The sequence below is a fragment of the Hipposideros armiger genome, unplaced genomic scaffold (genome assembly GCF_001890085.2).
Source record: "Hipposideros armiger isolate ML-2016 unplaced genomic scaffold, ASM189008v1 scaffold_72, whole genome shotgun sequence".
Lineage (NCBI taxonomy): Eukaryota > Metazoa > Chordata > Mammalia > Chiroptera > Hipposideridae > Hipposideros > Hipposideros armiger.
Window position 1 is genome coordinate 2,836,534 of NW_017731422.1, and position 21,954 is coordinate 2,858,487.

Sequence of the window (21,954 nt, forward strand, 5' to 3'; positions counted from 1 at the left end):
TGGAGGGCAGTGTCACTGGCCCATGTGGGATCCAAACTGGGACGCTGCTGCACAGAGCTGGTGTCCCAAGCCAGCTCTTAACCAACATGCCACTCGGCCGGCCCTCAAGTCAGTTATTAATATCAAGTTATTAATAACATCCACATAATGTTATTCCATAAAATCAACATTGCTGTTCTTGTGAATTTTGGTACTTGTAAAACATTAGTCTGCCGAGGGCATGCGTTATCCTTTAAAGTCCTTTTAAATCATGAAACATGGATTCAAGTAAAGAAAACCTTTCCCAAATCTAAAGGATCTATTATTGGATCATAAAAGAAAACTTCAGTTTGATTTACATAGAAATACCTGCCTTGAGGTAAATACTTAATACTCAGTCTTACAAGTTGTAAGGTAGGGTATCGGTACAGACATTTATATTTGGTGTTATGCCTTTTTGTGGTGACTTGAATGGTTAGAGAGGATAGAGCTTCAGACATAAGACATATTCCCTTGAGTGGTTATTTAATGAATTGGCTCACAGAGATGTGAATAGATGAGATCTGAAAAAATAATGTGGATTTTTTCTTTCTGTGATTTCTGAAATGAATACTCTTATTTTACTGTATGACCATAGGGTGGGTTTTAGTGATGATAATCAAGGAGGTAAAGTGGCTTTCCTGTTTTTTAGCCCTTGAAATGAGGTCTTCCTTAGCACACAAGGACGTATAAAGTTCTTTTAAAACTGAAACTTTTGAGGGTTGAAGTTATCTGTATTTGTTACTCCACTTTTCCCACTGCCCCCTCCTCAATCAGCATCATTAATGGAATCGATTTGTTGTCCTACAGGGTGTGGATTCTAATGTAGAAACACCAGCAAACTTTGGAAAATACCTGGAATCTTTCCTTGCTTTCACAACGCATCCAAGTCAGGTAAACTTTTTGCAGGTAACTTCTTAAAATTTTAGTTAGGTAAGCCAAAATCAAGCACTATGGCCTAAAGTAATCAGCAGCTCATATATAAAATGTGACTCTTAAGGCCCTAAAAGATAACTGTAGTATCAGTTCATTAAGAGAATTGCTGAATCTTCTTCCTAAACCAGCATTGCACCATCAAGGTCAGCAGCTTTTCCCCTCAGGTAGTATCATTCTGGTAATAATCAGATGTGAGGTATATCGCAGGTGATATTCTACTAAAGATATTTTCAATACAAAAGTCTGATTGTGTTATTATAAAATTAATTTCATCCAATTCAAGATTTCTTTTTTTGTAATACCACCCTGAGATTCCTATGACCTTTCTTGCATAAAAGAGGTGGTAGAGTTCAGCTTGCTCCAGGAATGGCACCTGACCCACAGTCTGTCATATTAACATGTGGTTCATAATGAGCAGTTATTACTGATGTTCTGCAGTATGGACAGTTCAAAGTACTATAGAGATTATTTCCATGAAAAAATATAGTTGATAATTGCTGGGCTAACTAATAATCTTGGTTATATAAAATCCAAATCCTTAAGCAGGTTCTTTTCTTTTTTTTCCCCTTTAGTTTCTACGTTCTTCAACTCAGATGACTTGGGGAGCTCTCTTTCGGCATGAGATCCTATCCCGTGACCCTTTGCTGTTAGCAATAATACCAAAATATCTTCGCGCTTCTATGACTAACTTGGTCAAGGTATGCAGTGGGAAACTAAACAAGTGGAATGTGGATGAATACACGTAATAAGACTCAGATTGGCATCATTGAGAGCCCTGTCTTGGTCACTGAGACCCCTTCCTTGGGTGTAGTCTCTTACTCCTCAAGAAGAAAACAGTCCGTATCTACTCTTTCTGTCTTAGAGCACTTATATACCAAGTATTGGGCTAGATGCTAGGAAAAAGAAGGGATAGGACAAGAGCAGTGACCATGACCATGCAGTGTGATCATTGCTTTTCAGAGGTTAGAAGCGGAAAGGAGGGTGGAGTGAAGAAGATTCTGAGAGGAAGTGGTACCTGTATGTTTCTGAAGATCAAGTGAATGAAAACGGAGGGAAAGTGGAAGCAGATTGCTCGCTACTTCAGTAGACAGTTGCTTATGCATTCCCTGAGATCTGCTAAGGGCTTCTGTAGCTGACAGATTTGTAAAATCAGAGAATGGGACCCATTCAAGGGTCCCCTTATTTCTTCTAGGAATTCACCTAGCACATAGCACATGTGTTCTAATTGGTCTTCAGTACTTTTTGCATAAAACATATAAAGTTCCATGCTTATTCCCCGGGTTCAGCATTTAAGGAGACAAATAGTTCTCAATTCTGTTTTACTTATTGCATGCTGTATTAGTACTTTGTCTTGGGATATTTTTATACTCAAAGACCCTTAACAAATTACAGAATTTCATTTTCCTTGAGGAACCTGGAAGAGAGTATCAAATACAAGTGTCTCTTTTCTACCACTCTGAGGATTACTGGAACTGGAAGCAAACTGTGGACTAGAGTAAACCAGAAGCAGTTATTTATCATACAATATCTCATATAAACCCTTAACTCTTCTTAAACAAATTAAAAAGTGCTTGAAGGGCCGGCTGAGTGGCTCAGTTGGTTAAGAGCTTGCTCAAGAGTGCAAGCTCTGAGCAACAGTGTCACTGGTTCAATTCCCGGCCTGAGCTGAGCTGCCGCTGAGCTGCGAACAGGTGGCAGGATGGCTCACCTAAAAAAAAAAAAAAAAGTCAAAAAGTACTTGAGCTCCTAGAGCTTAAGACTATTGGTAGGTCCATTTTCATCCCATACTCCAACTATCTTTCTCTTTCCAGATGGGCTTTCCTTCTAAAACAGACAGCCCTAGTTGTGAATATTCTCGATTTGATTTTGATAGCGATGAGGACTTCAATGCTTTCTTCAACTGTAAGTGCTATAGACCTGGAATTTTTCCCAGCAGTCTCAGAATGGCATCTAGTGTTGTGAGTCGTGGTACATGGCCTTCGGGGTTCTATATTAAAGAGCCCCAAATCTGGAAAGCAGCCTGTTTAATCTCATTGCAGAGCGTGGTGGGGTTGCACTCATTCCAAGCCTAGTGTTCTTACACACACACACACACACACACACACACACACACACACCCGCCCGCCTTTGGACATTGATGTTTAAAACATAGTATGTAAGACTGACCCAAGACTGTATGTAAGACAGTCTTGAAATTTTTTATATACTTAGGATTAAATACCATCTTATGTAAGACAGTTTTGAAATTTTTTATATACTTAGGATTAAATACCATCTTACCGTGTGGATCTTTTAAGAAAGAAAGAAAAAACCCATATAACCTAATATTCTAATTCTGTTCTGGGTTTTCTGTAGCCTGATTCTCCTCCTACCCCAGCCACCTCCTTTTTTTTAACACCAGCTTTATCAAGATATGTTCATTTACCATACAACTCACCTATTTATAGTATTCATAAACTATATGCATAATTAGCATGTTGTTCAATGGTTTTTCATATTTTCAGAGTTCTGGAACCATTATCTCAAATCAATTTTAGAACATTTTCATGATCCTGAGAAGGCCTATACCCATTAGCAGTCAGCTCCCAATCCCTTCATCCTTCCCAACCTTGGGCAACCCCCAATTCTCTTTGTATTTCTATATTCCGAACGTATCATATAAATGGAATTACACAATATGTGGTCTTTTGTAACTGCCTTCTTCCACTTAGCGTAGTGTTTTTAATATTCATGGTATAGCATATATCAGTACTTCATTTCTTTTTATTGATAATTATATTGTATGGATGTATACATTTTATTCATCTATTCATAAGTTGATGGTATTTGAGTTGTTTCCACTTTCTGGCTATTTAGAATAATGCTGCTATAACATTGGTGTACAGGTTTTTTAGTGTACTTATGTTTTTATTTCTCTTGGGCATATGCCTAGGAAGGGAATTACTGAATCATAGGGTAATTCCATGTTTAATATTTTAAGGAACTGCCAGACTTTTTCCACAGCAGTCGCACCATTTTATATCTGTACCAACCTGAAGTCCTTTTAATTCCAACAGAAATGGCAGACCACTTTTAGTTTGCCATTTATAGGATCTATCTGATAGGACAGCTTCCAGAGATAATTTATGTTTGAAAACTTCTGGATTTGTTAAACAAAGCTTTATTGAGTATTTGTTACATTCAAAGCACACGCCTACAAAACAGAATCTCTTTGAACACTTTCCCCCTGGGATGGATAAATGAATGAACATTAATAAAGTACCTATTATATACCAGTTATTGGTTCATGTCTTTCTCTTGGCAGCCTCCCGGGCCCAACAAGGAGAGGTAATGAGGTTAGCATGTCGTTTGGATCCCAAGACTAGCTTCCAGATGGCTGGGGAATGGCTCAAGTATCAGCTGTCAACTTCCATTGATACTGGATCCATGAACTGTAAGTTGTTTTTATGTATGAACATTAGTAAAATATTGTATCAAAACTGTACATAGCCAATCTTCTGAGCCATACTTCAGAAAAATATGCTAATAGTGTTCAAAAATAGCTTTTAATTCACTGCCCAATTCCATCCTAGGGAGTGAGCCTTTTCATTTGTACACAGACAGAGAAAGCAGATAACACTAAATTTTTAACCTGTTTAAATTAGGGTAAAGCTATGTCCCTGTCAGTTTTGCCTGCATTTTTTTTTCCAACCCTCCATTGGGCACAACTGATCTCACAGATGAATTGCACACAAATTTTCAAATATCTAGCAGCTAACTTAAGTATTGTGACCCATCGCTTCCATATCTTCCCCCTCTACTGTAACCTATCGCCAGTCGTTTTTGTGACTTAGTACAGTAAAGACGAATTTCATAGTGGCATCTTGTGTGCCATGAATCTGTGAGATCATTTGCGCCCGACATAGGGTTAACAGAATCAACTAATTGTTTATTGTAGATTTTATTACTTTACTTCAGGTACCATCTTAACAAATTACATGTCTAGACGTAACTTTTTTAAGTTTTTCAACCAAGGCCTTACATAGCACCACTCCTAAACTCAGAAAGAATGTCTTGTCAGGCCTAACAGGAGCGCTACAGGGGTTTCCCATATCACTCAGCCACCTCAAAGCCTTTGGGAAATGCCACTTTATATAAAATCAGAACAATCGCCCTCTACCCAAATGCATAAGCCAGGTCATTTCTCTGTACTCCATATCTCTTGTCTGTCATTTTATTGATGCTGTGGGTGACAGGATTAATAAAGCAGGAGAGGGTGTAAATCACTGCTTTAGAAAGGACTACATTAATGGTCAGTTACCAAGTACCTTATTCACTTGACATTCATTGGATTTAACATTCAGTTAAATCCCATGATTTACAATTGACTCTGAAGGTCCTTGGTATCTAGTAACGCAGATGTTTGCAGCGACTCTAATATGTTGCACCAGGATGAAGCTAGTAAGTGGGAGCCCTAATGGAAGCAGGAGAAGTAATTTGTAAATCTTTTTGCCTGTGCCTTGCTGTTTGAGAGATGTGGTTTGATGATACTTGTGAACTTGGAGGGTGGCACAGTTCTCTAGACATAGCCCTTGCAATTGTACTGAGGCTACTGGATTTTGTATCTTATATCAATTCCTTGTTGGAAGGATTCTTTTTTTTTTTTTAAGATTTTTATTGGGGTATTGGGGGGATGGGAACAGTGCTGGGGAATTGGGGGAAGGGGAACAGACAAGTTGCTGTTGTTTTGTTCTTCAGTCTAGTTGTGGAGGACGTTGCTTCACTGGCCCAAGTTGGCACCATCATTGCGCTCCTCCCGGGTGAGGCAGATCAGTCGCCGGCTTCCGGACGGCTGCTCATTGCGGCTGCTGGCCGCTCACGCTGGCTGCTGGCTACATACGGTAGCCCATGGCAACCCACTGCCACAGGGGATGCAGCCTACGCCGTCGCTGGTGACTCACGGCAGCCCAGCTCCAGGTTGAGCTGTTGTTCAGCATCTTAGCTGTAGAGGGCAGTGTCACTGGCCCTCATATGTGGGATCCGAACCGAGGCCCTCTGGCGTCCCAAACCAGTTCTTAACCATCACACCACTTGGTCGGCCCTGGAAGGATTCTTGATGGTCTCAATTATCTTAATTATTTTGATTCCAGTGGACAGATTATAATGGAGGAGGAAGGGAGAGGTTAATTAATATTTATCAATTGCCTCTGATTGGCCAGGCGCTGTTTTTGATGCTTACATATATATTTTCATGCAGTACTCAAAATGGTTTTGTAGACAAGGCTCACAGAGGTGCATTCAGACAACTCATTGTAAGAGCTGGAGGCAAGATAGGGACTTCTTTCTTCTTTTTGTTCTTTTTCTTTTTCCAGGCTGAGAGGGGTTAGATTATTCTGTTACCACAACTGTGAAATTAACCAAGTGGGCTCTAAGGCCCTATTGTCTCTCTGTGTCTTCTGTGATCTTACATTGTTGGGAGTGTGTGTGTGTGTGTGTGTGTGTGTGTGTGTGTGTGTGTGTGTGTGTGTGTGTTTTAAAACCCTGTTTTCCTATAGCTGGAACTGGAGAAGGCGGCCTCTGCTCCATCTTCTCACCTTCCTTTGTGCAGTGGGAAGCCATGACTGTTTTTTTGGAAAGTGTGATCAACCAGATGTTTCGAACACTAGACAAAGAAGTAAGTAACTGTTTTCCATGCTGATTGTGTAATGATTTTGCTCTTTTTAAAACTGGCAGAGGGATAGGAAAATCTGTGGATGTGCATTTACAGAGGAGAAAACTAAGATTTAGAGAGGTTAGATAACATAATCAAGTTCACATGGCTAGTAAATAGCAGAGCAAACTTTTAAGCCTACAATGTTTAGTATTCATTTTAAGGGGATACTACAATGAGCCTGTTAGTACAGTGAACCACAGGTAGGATAACAATTGCAGGGAGGACAGTGATGGAAAACTTGAATTGGAAAATCTTGAGATACTTGCCATTAAGCACCTTTTTTAGTGTATGGCAGACAGACCAGAATATTCATGTTGGATGATCAGTGTGTCTCTCTTTCCTGAGTAACTGACTAAATAGGTCTTATTTTTCTATACTTCATGTTACCTATCACCCTTCTCTTATCTTAGATGAAGCTATAATGAATTAGATGATGGCATATACCATATTAACTATGCTAATTAGATTTAAATGGATGGATCACTCATTTTGGGTAATTACATTTTAGTGTATTTAGTACATTTAGTTGTAGAAAGAACCTTTCTAAGTCCCTTGAAGGTTAAGTGGGATATAGTGCTTTTTCTTATAAGTGGCATATTAACAAATTAGATCTTAGAGTCATTAACTTCATCTGTTTTGATATTGATTCACTTCAGTTTAAAATGATGGCATTCTGAGCTTGTTCCAACATCTAGGTGGGAAACCCTGCTTGGATCCTGTATTTTTCACTGTGTTAGTCTTTTTCAAGTTTAGATGGGACTTATGTTTTAGTAAGTGTGGCAAATCAAGGAAGCCCTTTAGTAAGTCAAGGGAATTAGCCATGCTGCTTTTTGGCATTTTTTTTAAGTTAGACACCTTAAAATATATCCAGATATGTGGGTTTGATCCTTCTCGAAGGCAAAAGAAAGAAATGTTCAGGGTTTGTCAAGTACTTGTCTTTAAGATGTATGAAAGGACTGACAGTGTTGAGGGGCAGGTGGCAGTACCTAGTTGGTTGTATGAAGGATTTTATAGTAAGTCCTTGAATATGATGGTATTTGATCAAAATACCAAATACTAGTTAGTCAAAAAGTACAAAAAAAAAAGTTTGGAATTTAGATACAAGAAAGATGTGGTCTAGTGAAAAAGCATAGGTGACAATTAGAAATTTGGCAGGATTCATAACCAGTGGTGGGGAGAAAAACAAATAGAACTAAATTATTTTTCCTCAGGAGAATCCTAGATGGTATTATTTAGGCTTCTTAATGACTTAAAGTAAACCTGACTCTAATATCTTTTTCTTCACCAAAATGAAATGGGTCAGAGTAAGCATTCTAATCAAGAGAGGTGAGTGTGTGAATATAATTAAATTATTCTCCTGCTTGTTAATGAAGCTGTAGCACATTATAAATCCCAGGAGTGTGCAAGTGACAGATCTCTGCCTGTTACATTCCCACTTGCTGCTAATCAATTTCTGACTCGGCAGAGTATTTCCTAGGCCAGTGTTTTTGCAAACTGCTTGGTTTCTTCCCCACTCTCACCCTTGGGTCAGTCAGAACAGATCAGCTCTTACCATGTGAAAGAATTTGACCAAGAGCTCTTTTGCCTAAAAGGATTGAAAAGCTACGCATTTTGTCCATATTGGAATTAGCTGAGCTTGTATTCCCAGTAGTATGTACTCAAGAACATTAGGTAGAGCCGTACTCTAGCAGCTTTAGTGATAGATTAATGTAGGAAATAGCTTTGGAGAGAAAAAAAGGTCACATTTTGAAGATGATGATTGATTTGCCTCAGATAGTAAAATATAAAGCTACAGTATTTTAAAGCATTTTGGAACTGGCATTAGACACAGCTCATTGTAGGAAAATAGCCCCAGTACAACTTGGAGCATATATAAGCATCCCAAAGAAATCGAGAACGATTGGATCATTTAATAAATAGTGTTAGGGGAAAATTCACTTTTTAGGGAAAGGTCCCTAAGTTGAAAAACAATGAAAGTAAAAAAACAATTGCTTTAACTACATATGTTTTTTAACTTATAAAATAAACTTTTAAAAGGCAAACTTGGAACAATATTTGCAATAAATATGGATGGGGTTGATATCCTTACTGTAAAAAGCTTATCTCTCTTAAACATTGCTGATAGAGTACAATTGATATTTGTACTTTGGAGTACAACTTTGGAGACTAATTTGGCAATGTCTAGTTGAAGACACATAGCCTTACTGCCCAGCAACTCCACTCTTAAATCTGGACTCTGAAGAAACTCCACATGTGTACTGAGCCACCAGTATTCCTAGAAGAAGCCTTGTGTGTTAAGCCAAGAAAAATACTTAATATCTAACAATAGATTGTGTAGAATAGTAACATATTCATAAAGCAATGAAAATGAACTAGGGTTATACTATGAATAAGGATAATGCTCATAAACATAATGTTGACCCAAAACAGCAAGCCATAAAGTAAACATACAGTACTGTATAGTTAGGAATATTTACATTTGTGGCAAAAGTATACAGAAATGAAGGAATCTGAAATCATGAACACCAAATTCAGGAAATTGGCCGCAGTGGCTGAAAAGGAGGGTGTGCGCACAGAGCCACCACTGTCAGTAACATCATACTTCACAGAGTAGTTGTACAGAGGGTTATTAAAGTATTGCTTATACTGTTTTAAAGGCCTGGAGTATTTCACAGTAAGATTTTTGTATAAATTGATAAAAACACTAGAACCCAGTAGAAAAATAGACAAAAGATATGATCAGATAATATATAGAGGAGAAACTGAAGTGTTAATAAATATGAAAAACAAAACAAAACTCAACCTTATTAGTAATCAATAAAATGCAAATTTAAATAAACTTAATTCTTTTTACTTACTAAATAAGTAAAAATTTTAGAGAATAAACTCAGTGCTGCTGAGAACATGGTAAGAAGGGCACATTAATGGATAGAGAATCAATTGATACAACCTGTGAAGAAGAAAAGCAACTCGACTTACACATATATTCATACCTTGTGACCCAGTGATTTCAGCCATCCCCAAAAGTCTCTTATTCAAGTGGAACAACTGATAATGTAGCCAAAAAAATTTTTGCGAAGGTGTATATTAGCATTATTTACAATAGTGAGTAACTAGAAATATTCTCAATTTTTTATCATGTATATATAGGAGATGATATATATGACAATTTTTTTATAAAATGGCGTAATGCTCAGAATTTTAAGGGTTAAAAAGCAGTAAAAAAAAAAATGTGGCAACTGTATTATGTATTTATAAACTAGAGTCCAAAGGAAGTTTAGTGAAAGTGGTTACCAGCCGTGTCAACCTCCTTTTCATGTCTGTATTATAGGAAATCCCTGTTAATGATGGAATAGAGCTATTGCAGATGGTCCTGAACTTTGACACCAAGGACCCCCTCATTCTGTCTTGTGTCCTCACTGATGTCTCAGCACTCTTTCCATTTGTCACCTACAGACCAGAGTTCCTGCCCCAGGTCTTCTCTAAGGTAAACTCCATCTCCTTTGTAAACTTTTATTTTAGCATTTCAAACTTAATTTTTTTGTAACTGTTTTTAAAAGTGTGTGAGACAAGCTAATAAACAGTCATTTTATTCATTTATCAAATATTTACTCAGTATTTATTGCAAATCAGGTACCATGCTAGTGGAAAAGCCTTACCCTTTAGGAGCGCTCTGTTTGGGAAGAAAATCACATAAACAGATGTACCTATGTGGCATTGCAAATAATAGTTGTGTACAGTGAGAAATGGAAAAGAATACCTAAAGGGAGGGTATCAGAGTGTGCTTTCAGATTGAGAGGGGATTTGTCAGAAGAAAGATCAATATGGACAGTTTTCAGGCTTCCAGTTTAGGTGAGTAGGTGAGTAGTGGAGCACACCTGAGTGAGGATGCTGGATCAGGAGGGAGATGAGGAGTAGGGAAGAGAAGGGAGTGAATACTGTTTAAAGTATATGACAGCAATTAGGTGAAGACACCTCATTGGCTATTTGAGGTTAAAGGTCTAGACTAGAAAATTATAAGGTAAAATTAAGGCAGCGACATCATAGAAGTGCCAAGAGTAGAGGTGAAGCCCTAGGAAAGAGAATATGTCTGTTGAGTTAGACATGTGGCTCAAGCAGGGAACCCTGGAGATCACCATCATTGGGGGTGGAGGGAAAGAATGAGAAGCCCCAAAGAAGAAAAAAGAGATAGCCAAAGAAATGGAGAAAATGTTGTGTGACAAAAGCCAGTAGAACTTCAAAAAGGTGGACTCATTTGTTGAAACAAAAATTCTCTAAGAATTGGAGAAGGTCCATTGGGTTTCTCAATTAGATCTTTGTTAGAATGTTATTCCATCATAGTGACTAGGGCAGCAGTCATATTGTGTTGGGTTAAAGAGTAAATGGGAAGTTATGCAGTAGAATCAGGGAGGGTAGATCACTCAACTTTTAATAGAAAGAGAAGGAAGAGGCATTATCACTGCTGAGTGTGTGCGTGATGGCATGGATTGTTCTAGGGTCTGTAACCTTTATCTTTGTGAAATGTTTAATGGTAAAACTGTGACTCTCAGGCCTCTTGTAGTTATCTGAGAAAAGGAACATCTGAAACTTCGTAATAATGCCAGTTGCAAGCCCTTTTGTTACCATACTGTAGACTTCTGGGATTTTGTTGGAAACTTTGTAACTACTGTTTAAAGCAACTTTATGCATTTGGGACTGATGTGACCTTTTTTTCTTCCCCTTAGCTATTCTCATCTGTCACTTTTGAAACTGTTGAAGAAAGTAAGGTAAGACCATTAATTCAACCAATAAATTCTAACTTCTTGAGAGCAAAAGTATAAATACCTAATGTCTAGATTTTTTTTTTAAGTAGAAGGGGTTAGTAAAGGCAGGGGATGGTCATATGATAAGCTGTTTTGTACTGGAGATACTCTAGGGCAAACAGTAAATGTGGATTCAGGGTGACTATAAATGTCACTCCATTATGTTCCCACAGTTACGAAAATTGATTGTTAATTTGCCTCTGAAGGAGATATTTACCTGATTCTATACAGCATCTGTAAGTTATATTAAAAGTAGCTGCAAGTCTGTTCAATATCTCTTCCCAGGCCCCCAGAACCCGGGCAGTAAGGAATGTGAGGAGACATGCTTGTTCCTCCATCATCAAGATATGTCGTGACTACCCCCAGCTCGTGCTGGTAAGCCACTGGACTTTAGCCAAGTAGCTACTGAGACCTGTCAAGTTTGATTACATTTCTCTGTAAATTCAGCCCTATCCATAGCTCACATAAAGGGAAAACTAGGAACTGTAGCTTTGCTAAGGATGAGCATTCTTAAATTGGTGTCTTCTTTCTCTCCTACTTAGTAATGGAGTTAAAAATGCAAATCATCCCCTCAAAATGAATAGTTCTATTCCATATGGATGGCCAAGTTTTCCCCGTCAGTGTACACCTCTTTACTGTGTGATGTTCTTACCTACTGCTGCCAAACGATGTTCCTAATCTCGAGAGAAGCCAAATGTGTACCCCAATCTTTTTTGGAGGGTTTCTAGAAGACATTTAGCACTACTCCAGATTATAAATTAGCCAGAAATCCCTTCTCTGAACACACAGCAGGTGTGCGTGTGTGTGTGTGTGTGTGTGTGTGTGCGTGTGTGCGCGCGCGCATATATAAACAAACTGATCTTTGTGAAGATACTGTAAAAGTTGATATAGAAAAAAGAGAAATTGTCCCATAGTTGTATGGGAAAGCGCAGTTACCAAAATACTCAAGACAAGAACCACCTTTTGCCTAAATTGCGTTGCTTGTCCAGGCAAATAAACATAGCTAAGTTACTAAAGACACTCTTATAGGCCTGACCTTCCTGGGGATGCCTAGGTCCTCTTTCCATCTTCCTTGAGTGACCACCTCTCCCTGAAAATCAGACCTTCACCACCTCTGTTTTTTTTTCTTTGTGATCTGCAGCCCAATTTTGACATGCTTTATAACCATGTGAAGCAACTCCTCTCCAATGAGCTACTCCTGACACAAATGGAAAAGTGTGCCCTCATGGAAGCGCTGGTTCTCATTAGCAACCAATTCAAAAGTTATGAGCGTCAGAAGCTATTTCTAGAGGAGCTGATGGCCCCCGTGGCCAGCATCTGGCTCTCTGAAGACATGCACAGGTAGAGGAGATCCTTTGCCACTGACTGGTGTTGCACTTGAGCACCCCATTTCATTTCAAGAGCTATGCCCAGGGTGGGAATGTAAAGATGCCGACACGTAATAGCACAATCAGTGATACCTGAAGGTCCCTAAAAGCAGTCTTGTATTCTAATTGCTGAAAATAACCCCTTGCTGAACAGAGGTGTAGGGAGGGAGAAAAAATAGGTAAAAATGGATTGTGTGGGTTGGGAGGCCACAGAGTGAGAGTTGCTGTGTCTGCGTTGTAGAGAAATGAGAACAGCCAATAGGGGCCATACATAATAGGAGCCACACAGACACTCATCTGTGCCCACAGAGCCTTCTCAGGCTTATATCCTGTCTGATTCATAAAGTGTTGCTAATAACATTTAGACATGGGAAGGGAAGTTTAGACTTTCAAATGAAAGCTGACGAATGTGATTAAATTCTTCGCACCATAACAACTGCTCTTTGGGACCAAATAATCATAGCTTCTTAGCTCTTGTGAAAGAAACTGTCCTTGCTTAAAATCGTGGTATAACTTGTCGTTCCCTCCCAACCTTCAGAGTGCTGTCAGATGTTGATGCGTTTATTGCCTATGTGGGTGCAGATCGGAAAAGCTGTGACTCGGGCCTGGAGGATCCCTGTGGCTTAAATCGTGCACGAGTGAGTAAGCCTCTCCTGGGAATGGGAAGTTGAATTGGCCACGGGTAGGAGTAGGGTATTGTCAGTGATGTTTTTTTCTATACTGGTGAGAAATCTAGGAATCTTCACTTCCCTAAGCTCCTTTCTTTTCTTCTTTATTCTTTAGTCTTGAATTCTTGAATTAGTTCCCACAGCAGAGCAGATGGTCTTTCTATGAAGTCATTATTTTGGCTTTAAGGATCTGTAAATAGCTCTGAAGGCAAAAGGTGTAAGGAGGAAGTAGGTCAGAACTTGGTCCGCAGAGTGAGTCCTCCCTGCCATTGCTCTCTGGCATGTGAAGTCCTAAAAGACGGCCTAACTTGCAAACCTGAGGTTTTTCAGTTCTTTGCTATTCAAATAAGCATTGTTCCAGGCTCCATTATGGCAAAAGTCATATTAATTAACCTGGCAAGTAGTAGGTTGGTTGAGAGTACTGTGAGTGGGGATTCGAGCAAAAGCTGTCAAGGCCTAAGCCAGAGGGTGTAAGGTCAATTCAAAATCAAGATAAAGTATTGTCAGCCTAAACACTGTTTTGAAGCATGTCCAAGCCACCTTCTAATTGGGGTCATGCAAGAGGGTCACTGCAACCTCTGGAAGGACATCCTCGTGAAAGGAAGCTCCTAGAGCCTACCACTCACTGTACCTAAAGATGGCAATGAAAGGACCCCTCTTGAACTTGACCTTAAAGGAAGGGACAGGGATGGGGGCAGGGGTCTTTTCCTTCTCTCGAGCCTCTGTATCACTTTTGCCATAATAACCTTGCACATATCTAATAGCACTTTTCTCTTCCCCTTTTATGTTTACCTTGCATTTGTTTCTGTAGATGAGCTTTTGTGTATATAGCATTCTGGGTGTTGTGAAACGAACTAGCTGGCCCACCGACCTTGAAGAGGCCAAAGCTGGGGGATTCGTGGTGGGTTATACACCCACTGGAAGTCCAATCTTCCGTAACCCCTGCACAGAACAGATTCTGAAACTTCTTGACAATTTGCTTGCCCTTGTAAGGTGAGTCAGAATAATGGGTTTTCTCTGTTGTTTGTTTATTTATTTTTTTACCTTAAGAATCTCAAGAGCTGTATCTGTTTCTGTTTCTTCAGATCATAGTGGTGGTAAATGAAGCACTAGGTCTTGTTTGTTTCTGGGGAAGGGTGCGGGGGGAGGTCTTTTTTTAAAAATAACATGAGCTCTCACTTGTATAAATCTTGCGTTCCAAATTAACATGTGGGGCTAATCCCAAAATGGCTTTTCCCATTTTGAGTCTCCTCTGTGTTCTTTATACTTCATCCCTACTTTTTATTTTTTTGGTCTAAATTTTTGCCGTTGAAGGAATTATTCATTGGGAGCAGGACAGTTGCTTTCTGCAGTGGTGATTCTCTGGGTGGTATTCACATGATCTAATCTGTATTTATCAATAATGACTCTTGATATCAAATGGACCAAACATCCAGTGGCTGATTGTGCCCAAGGACGGCATGATATGTGCTCCCACCTCCCTTTCCTAGGTCTTCTCAAAGCTGAGTCCTCAGACCAGCAGCATCACTTGTTTGAAATGGCAGAATTGGGGCCCTGCCTCAGACATATTAAGCCAGAATCTGCATTATAACAAGTTCCCAAGGTGGTTCTTGTGCACATTAAAGATTGAGAACCACTGTTATAAATCGCATGAGCTAATTAATATATTCAAGTGGAAGTAAGACAAGTCTAGGCTTGTTAGTTACTTCATGTATGTTTGATGATTCAGAGATGCTCTCTACAGATTAGGGTTTGGATAAAATTCAGTTCTTACTGGCCAAAGCAAAATTTGATTGCTTCTTATATCTCACAGTATTTCTGACTTACAGGTTACAGCTCTGTTATAATACTTTTTGGCCCCTTTTTGACAGGGTGTAAGAGCACAGTCTCAACTGGATAAACCAAATTACTCATGTCTCAGGGGCATTCTGCTGGCAACAGACACCCTTAGACGATAAACGTAAGAATCAAAGGTGAATAAAGTGAATGTTAACCAATTTGGAGGACTGGAGTGTCTGAAAGAGTTGTCATTATGGACATGTCTTTGGAAATAGGCAATCTTTTGTTCTGATTTTAAAAGGAGGAAAGAGATTTCAAAGAAGTATGGCTTGCATGTTGAGAGGGCAGTAAAATATTCAGTCAAAGAAAGATTTGTTTCCATATTGAGGTTTTTTTTTTTAACCATAAGTTTCTTTAGCTTAGAGAAATGTGAAAGTGATGAAGTCAGATGGCAGCAGACTCATGGACCCAGCCCTTTGAGGCCTGTGGCCAGAGTCCATGTGATGAGAAGCTAGACCTGGAAACAAGGGTCATTCCTGGTTGGGAGAGGAGGCTACAGGAACAATGTGATTGTCATCTTGATGTTTTTCTAAAAGTTCAATGCTTTTGGGAAATACCAAAGTCAGTCAAAAGGTATTTTGAAAAATGCTGACTGTAGTTATGAAGCAGTTAGATTCCTTTATGGTGTACAGCTGGAGCTATTAAAGTTTTGTCTTGTTTTTGTAGTAAATTTTATCTTAAAGTATAATGTAAGGGCACAAATATATATAATAAAAGGACACAAATTAAGAGTGTGTGTAGGTGAATTTTCACAAAGTGGACACATCCATAATCCGCACTCAGATCAAGAAACAACTGTACCCATCACCTCTTTGCAAGTCATTACCTGCCCCTCAAGAGTAGCCACTTTTCTGACTGGTTTTTCAAGCTTTAATAATTGGCGTCAGAAGTGTGCACTCCTTCGTGTCTGGCTTCTCTTGCTCAGGATTATGTTTGTGAGAGTCATCCATGTTATTGCATGTAGTTGTGGTTTGTTCATTCTCATTGCTTGTGTGGTATTCCATTGTGTGAATATGCTGTAACTTATTTATCCATTTAGCGTTGATGGACTTTTGGGTAGTTTCCAGCATTTTGTTTTTACAAACAGCACTGCTGTTAACATTCTCATAAATGTATTTTGGTGTATACATAATTTCTGTTGGGTAGAAGTAGAATCCTACAGGTAGGAGTAGAATTCCTGGTTTATAAGGTACGTATAATTTCCGTTTTTATAGATAGAACCAAATAGTTCTCTAAAGTGGTTGACTAATTAATTTAGAATTTACATTGCCACCAGTTGTATATTGGAGCTGTGAGTCTTAACTCCTTGTCAAATAGTCTGGTAAGCAAAGGTGTTAGAGCTATACTGTCCAATATGGTAGCCCACTAGCCACATGTGGCTGACTATTGAGCACTGAAATGTGGCTAATCTGAATTTAGATAGGCTGTAAGTATAAAATACACGCCAGATTTCAAAAACTTACTACAAAAAAAAACAAAAATGAAAAATGCCTCATTAGTAAATTTTATATTGATAACATGTTGAAATTATTTTTTTGATGCATTGGGTTAAATAAAATGTGATTAAGTTAACCTGTTTCTTTCACGTAGTTTGGCTGACTAAAACATTTTAAATGGCTTATGTGGCTTACATTTTATTTCTGTTGGACAGTGTTGTTCCTAGTAGGTTAGATAGAGGAAGATGTGGGGAGTAGAATTCTCCGGTTCTCGAAAGGTACATTGCCATCATTGTCCTTTTATAATGATAACAGCTTTCCTGTTAACTTGAAGTTTTTTACATTGTTTCTATATGTCTTCTATATGTTCTATTGAAACCTTTTTGTGTATGAAGTCTTGTGACTATACTCTTAGCTGGTGATACAAGAATATTTCAGATAGATACAGATTGTCCAACACTTAAAGCTTTTATTACCCAATTGTCTTTTTCTTTGCCAAGCAATAACAAGTCACTCTTATGTGGGAGCACAGAGCTCTAACATGCAAGTGTATCAGGAAAGGTGATCTTTCAGGAGACTTAATATTATTAGGGGTTGTAGACATCCTTACTTATAAACACCTGACCTAGAGTCAGAGATGTCAGAGCAGTATGTACTCTGAGTCCTCCTGCCTCTGCCTGTAGGAGGTGCAGCCACCATAGTGCCATCTCCTTGAGGAGGAGGAGAGGAGAACAGAAGGAATACAGACTCTGTTGTAGCGTCAGGGACGTTTGACATATGATACATTAACTCTTCTTTTTTTCTTAACTTATCTCTTGGGGTCACAATCATAATTAAAGAATCAAAAACAGCTCATCTGCTCTCTGTCAAACTTAAGATTGAATTTTTTCAAGAAACTGATTTTATCAGAGATCATTTATCAGTATCAAACATCTTCCCTCAAAAAAACAAAACTTAATTCAGAAACCAAAAAGATAGTGTATTGCAGTTTTTAAAAGTAAATGGCACCTGTTACCTATCCTTAGGTCCCATACAGCAGGAGGTGAAGGCTAAGACAGAGTACTAGCAAACTGAATCCAGGAGCATGTTAAAAGGATTATACACTGTGACCAAGTGGGATTTATGCCAAGGATGTAAGAGTGGTTCAACATACGAAAATAAATCAGTGTAATATACCATATTAATAGAACAAAGGAAAAAAACCACATGATCATCTTAATTGACACAGAAAAAGCATTTGACAAAATCTAACATCCTCTCATGATCAAAACACTCAGCTACTAGGACTAGAAGGGAACTTCCTCAACATGAAAAATGATTTTTATGAAAAATTCATAGCTTATATCATACTCAATGGTAAAAGATGGAAAGCTCTCTCCCTACCATCAGGAATAAGAAGACAAGGATGCTGACTTTCACCACTGCTGTTCAACATTGTGTCCTGGAAATCCCAGATAGAGCAGTTAGGCAAGAAAAAGAAATAAAAGCATCCAAATTGGAAAAGAAGTAAAACTATTCACAAATGACATAGAAAATCCCAGTTGAAAAAAATCAACGTGTAAGTCGACCTTCACAATTCAAACCTATATCGCTCAAGGGTCGACTGTACCTGAATTCGGCAAAGTAGCAGAATACAAAGTCAACACACAAAAATCAGTTGCATCTTGATATTCTAACAATAAATAATCTGAAAAGTAAATTACCCCAAAAAAAATCTAAATCACAAAAACAGTTGCAGTTACAATTGCATCAAAAAGAATAAAATACTTAGGAATTAACAATCAAGGAGGTAAAAGCCTTATACATTGAAAACTACAAAACATTCCTGAAAGAAATTAAAGAGGTCATAAATAAATGGAAACATACCCCATGTTCATGGATCGGAAGACTTAATATTATTAAAATGTCAATACTGCTCAAAGCGATCTACACATTCAGTGCAACCCCTAACAAAATCCCAATGATGTTTCTTGCAGAAATAGAAAAAAAATCCTGAAATTCATATGGAATCTCAAGGGGCCCCAAATACCCAAAACAATCTTGAAAAAGAAAAACAAAACTGGAGGACTCATGCTTTCTGATTTCAAAACTTATTAAAAAGTTACAATCATCAAAACATTGTGGTATACATAAAGACAGACATAGACCAATGGACTGGAGAGCCCAGAAATAAACTCTCACGTGGTCAAATGATTTTTGACAAGGGTGCCAAGACTATTCAGTGGGGACAGGACAACCCCATTTCAATAAGTGGTGCTGGGAAAACTGCATGTCCACATGCAAAAGAATGAAGTTGGACCCTTACCTAACACCATATACAAAAATTAACTCATTGGGCCGGCTGAGTGTTGGTTAAGAGCTGTCTTGGATCGCCACCTCTGAGCATCAGGGCCCGGGTTCGGATCCCACATTACGGCCAGTGATGCTGCGCCCTCTACAGCTAAGATGGTGAACAACAGTTCGACCTGGAGCTGGGCTGCCATGAGTCGCCGGCAACAGAGTAGGCTGCAGTGAGGCTGCAGTGGGCTGCCATAAAGCTATCATGAGTGGCTGGCAGCCGGCATGAGCTGCCAAGAGCCGCCATAAGCAGCTGTCCAGTGGCCGGCAACTGATCTGCCTCACCCGGGAAGAGCACAGTGATAATACCAACATGGGCCAGTGAAGCGACGTCCTGCACAACTAGACTGAAGAACAAAAGGACAGCAACTTGTCTGTTCCCCTTCCCTGATTCCCCAACGCTGTTCCCATCCCCCAATTCCCCAATAAAATCTTTAAAAAAAAACACCAAAAAACTCAAAGTGGATCAAAGGCCTAATGTAAGACCTAAAACAACAAAACTCTTAAAAGAAATAGGACAAAAGCTTCACATTGGATTTGGCAATGATTTCTTGGTTATGACACCAAAGGCACAGGTAACAAAAGAAAAAATAGACAAATTCTGTTTCATGAAAATTTTTTAAATTTTATGCATTAAAAGACACTATCAGAGTAAAAGGGCAGCCCACAAAATGGGAGAAATATTTGCAAATCATATGTGAGATTAATATTCAGAGTATATAGAGGACTTCCAAAACTCAACAACAAAAAAACAGCCTGATTCAAAAATGGGCAAAGGACATGAATAGACATTTCTCCACAGAAGATATATGAAATGCCAGTAAGCACATGAAAAGATGCTCAATATCATGAATCATTAGGGAAATGCAAATCAAAACTGTAATGGGATATCACTTCACATCCATTAGGATTGCTACTATCAAAAAAATCAGAAAATGACACGTGTTGGGGAGGATGTGGAAAAATTAGAACCTTTGCGCACTGTTGGTGGGAATGTTAAATGGTACAGCCATTGTGGAAGATGGTTCCTCAAAATATTTGGTTGTTCCTCAAAAAAATTAAACAAAATTACTATATTCAGCAATTGCAGTTCTAGGTATATAAAAGTATTGAAAGTAGGGTCTCGAAGAGGTATTTATACACCCATGTTCATAGCAGCACTAGTCACAATAGCTAAAACATGGAAGTAACCAAAGTATCCATTGATGGATGAATGGATAAGCAAAATGTGGTATATATACACAATGGTATATATACATAATTATTTAGCTTTTAAAAGGAAGAAAATTCTGCAATATGCTACAGCATGGATGAACCTTGAGGACATTATACTAAGTAAAGCCAATCACAAAAAGACAAATACTTGTTGACGAAGAAATTCCAAACCTGAAGAAAGATTTAAAGAGTTTGAGCCAAAGTTTTTGGGCCAATCCCGGAAGCAAAATCTCAAAGGACTGATATAATGCTCCAAGGAATAGCAGTTTTACAGTTTACTTTATACTTTCGAATTAAAGGAGGAAACATAAGGAAGGCTACATGAAATCCATTGGTGAAGATTAAGGAGGCAGGAGAAAGTAAAGTGGGGAAATCTCTATTGGATAAAAAGGAAAATGGAAAAATACATACTTTTACATTGGTGGGTACAGGATAGTTAACACTTAACATACATAGTTTACAGAGGTATGAGGGTAGAAGATAATAATGAGGAATGTTGGGGTTGCCTTGCCCCTTACTGGGGTATTTATCTTTGGAGGTCTGACATTTTAAGTATGTTTTTCTAGATGCACAAAAACAGTGGACAAGGTAGAGATTAATCTATCATATAGGCCTTACGATGTGACTTTCTATTCTCTGCCTGTTTATGTCCATCATAGAGAAGCTGTCACATAAGTACACAAGGAGCCTCTGCAGAAAAGCTCATTGCTGGGCTCTCTGTGTAAGCAAACGAGTGGAGACAAACTTATTAGCCCTCAGTAGGGAGATGGAGAAATAAACGAAATAACTTATTAAGTGGCATTCTAAAAGACAGTTTAAACTAGTGTACTAATAAGTGTACATGTGTAATACAAAAATAAATAAAAGTAAAGATAAGTGTACGTTAAATTTTAGAAACAATGTTGCAGTTTTATCTTTTAATAGGCGTGATCTAAAATAATCTGTTCAATGTGCATCTTAAATATGTAACCTTGATGGTATCTGTTATGGTCTGTAATTTTCTTTGTGCTTGAGATATCTTATAATTAACTTTTAAAAGACAAGTAGGTAGTTAAACACTCTCTGGCTCTAGATTGTTCGGTGGTGCCATTGCTGTGGGCAGGAGGGACTGCTGTGGATGGCAGGTAGATCAGGTCCACAGTCATTCCTCCTTAGTCATACAAAGCCAGTAACCACTCAGGTAAGTCACTTTGGTGGGAAACAGACACGTGTGTTGGGAATTGTGGGTGTTTCTGCAGGCGGCTGAAACAGCTGTCAGAGCACTGTAGGGTCCATGTTCTTGGAATGGGGGCAAAACATCTGTAAAATGGGGGCCTGTTACCACCAGCTCTGTGTTCCTGCCTGTGAATCCACAGTGCCTCTGACATTTTATCTTGTATCACTGGCAGTTAGAAAACAGAGCACCAACGCACTGTCTCAGGTTTAAAAGAATTTTGCTTTCTCGCTTCAGACTGTGATATTGTCCAGATATCTCAGGATTTCCTTCTCGTCTTGATTGCTTTTAGGTGGTATACTATACAGCTATACTTAATAGCTTGAAGTCTGTTCTCTTTTGCAGATGTATGTACCGTCTTTCCTTACCCCTGCCAGGAATAGTGTGGACAGGCAGATTTGTCTATGTGGAAATGTAGTACCCCTGAATTA

The 21,954-nt window shown here is 38.7% G+C and overlaps 1 protein-coding gene across 1 annotated transcript in view; it reads left to right on the plus strand.

The window, feature by feature from the left end:
• XPO5 (exportin 5) overlaps positions 1 to 21,954 on the plus strand; it is a 44,732-nt gene that overhangs the window by 12,418 nt on the left and 10,360 nt on the right. The window contains exons 10-20 of the mRNA XM_019642676.1: positions 829 to 912; positions 1,527 to 1,652; positions 2,766 to 2,856; positions 4,259 to 4,387; positions 6,489 to 6,607; positions 9,978 to 10,133; positions 11,371 to 11,412; positions 11,734 to 11,823; positions 12,590 to 12,789; positions 13,354 to 13,453; positions 14,295 to 14,476. Coding sequence (XP_019498221.1) covers positions 829 to 912; positions 1,527 to 1,652; positions 2,766 to 2,856; positions 4,259 to 4,387; positions 6,489 to 6,607; positions 9,978 to 10,133; positions 11,371 to 11,412; positions 11,734 to 11,823; positions 12,590 to 12,789; positions 13,354 to 13,453; positions 14,295 to 14,476 — 1,319 coding nt within the window. The remainder of the gene's footprint in view (positions 1 to 828; positions 913 to 1,526; positions 1,653 to 2,765; positions 2,857 to 4,258; positions 4,388 to 6,488; positions 6,608 to 9,977; positions 10,134 to 11,370; positions 11,413 to 11,733; positions 11,824 to 12,589; positions 12,790 to 13,353; positions 13,454 to 14,294; positions 14,477 to 21,954) is intronic.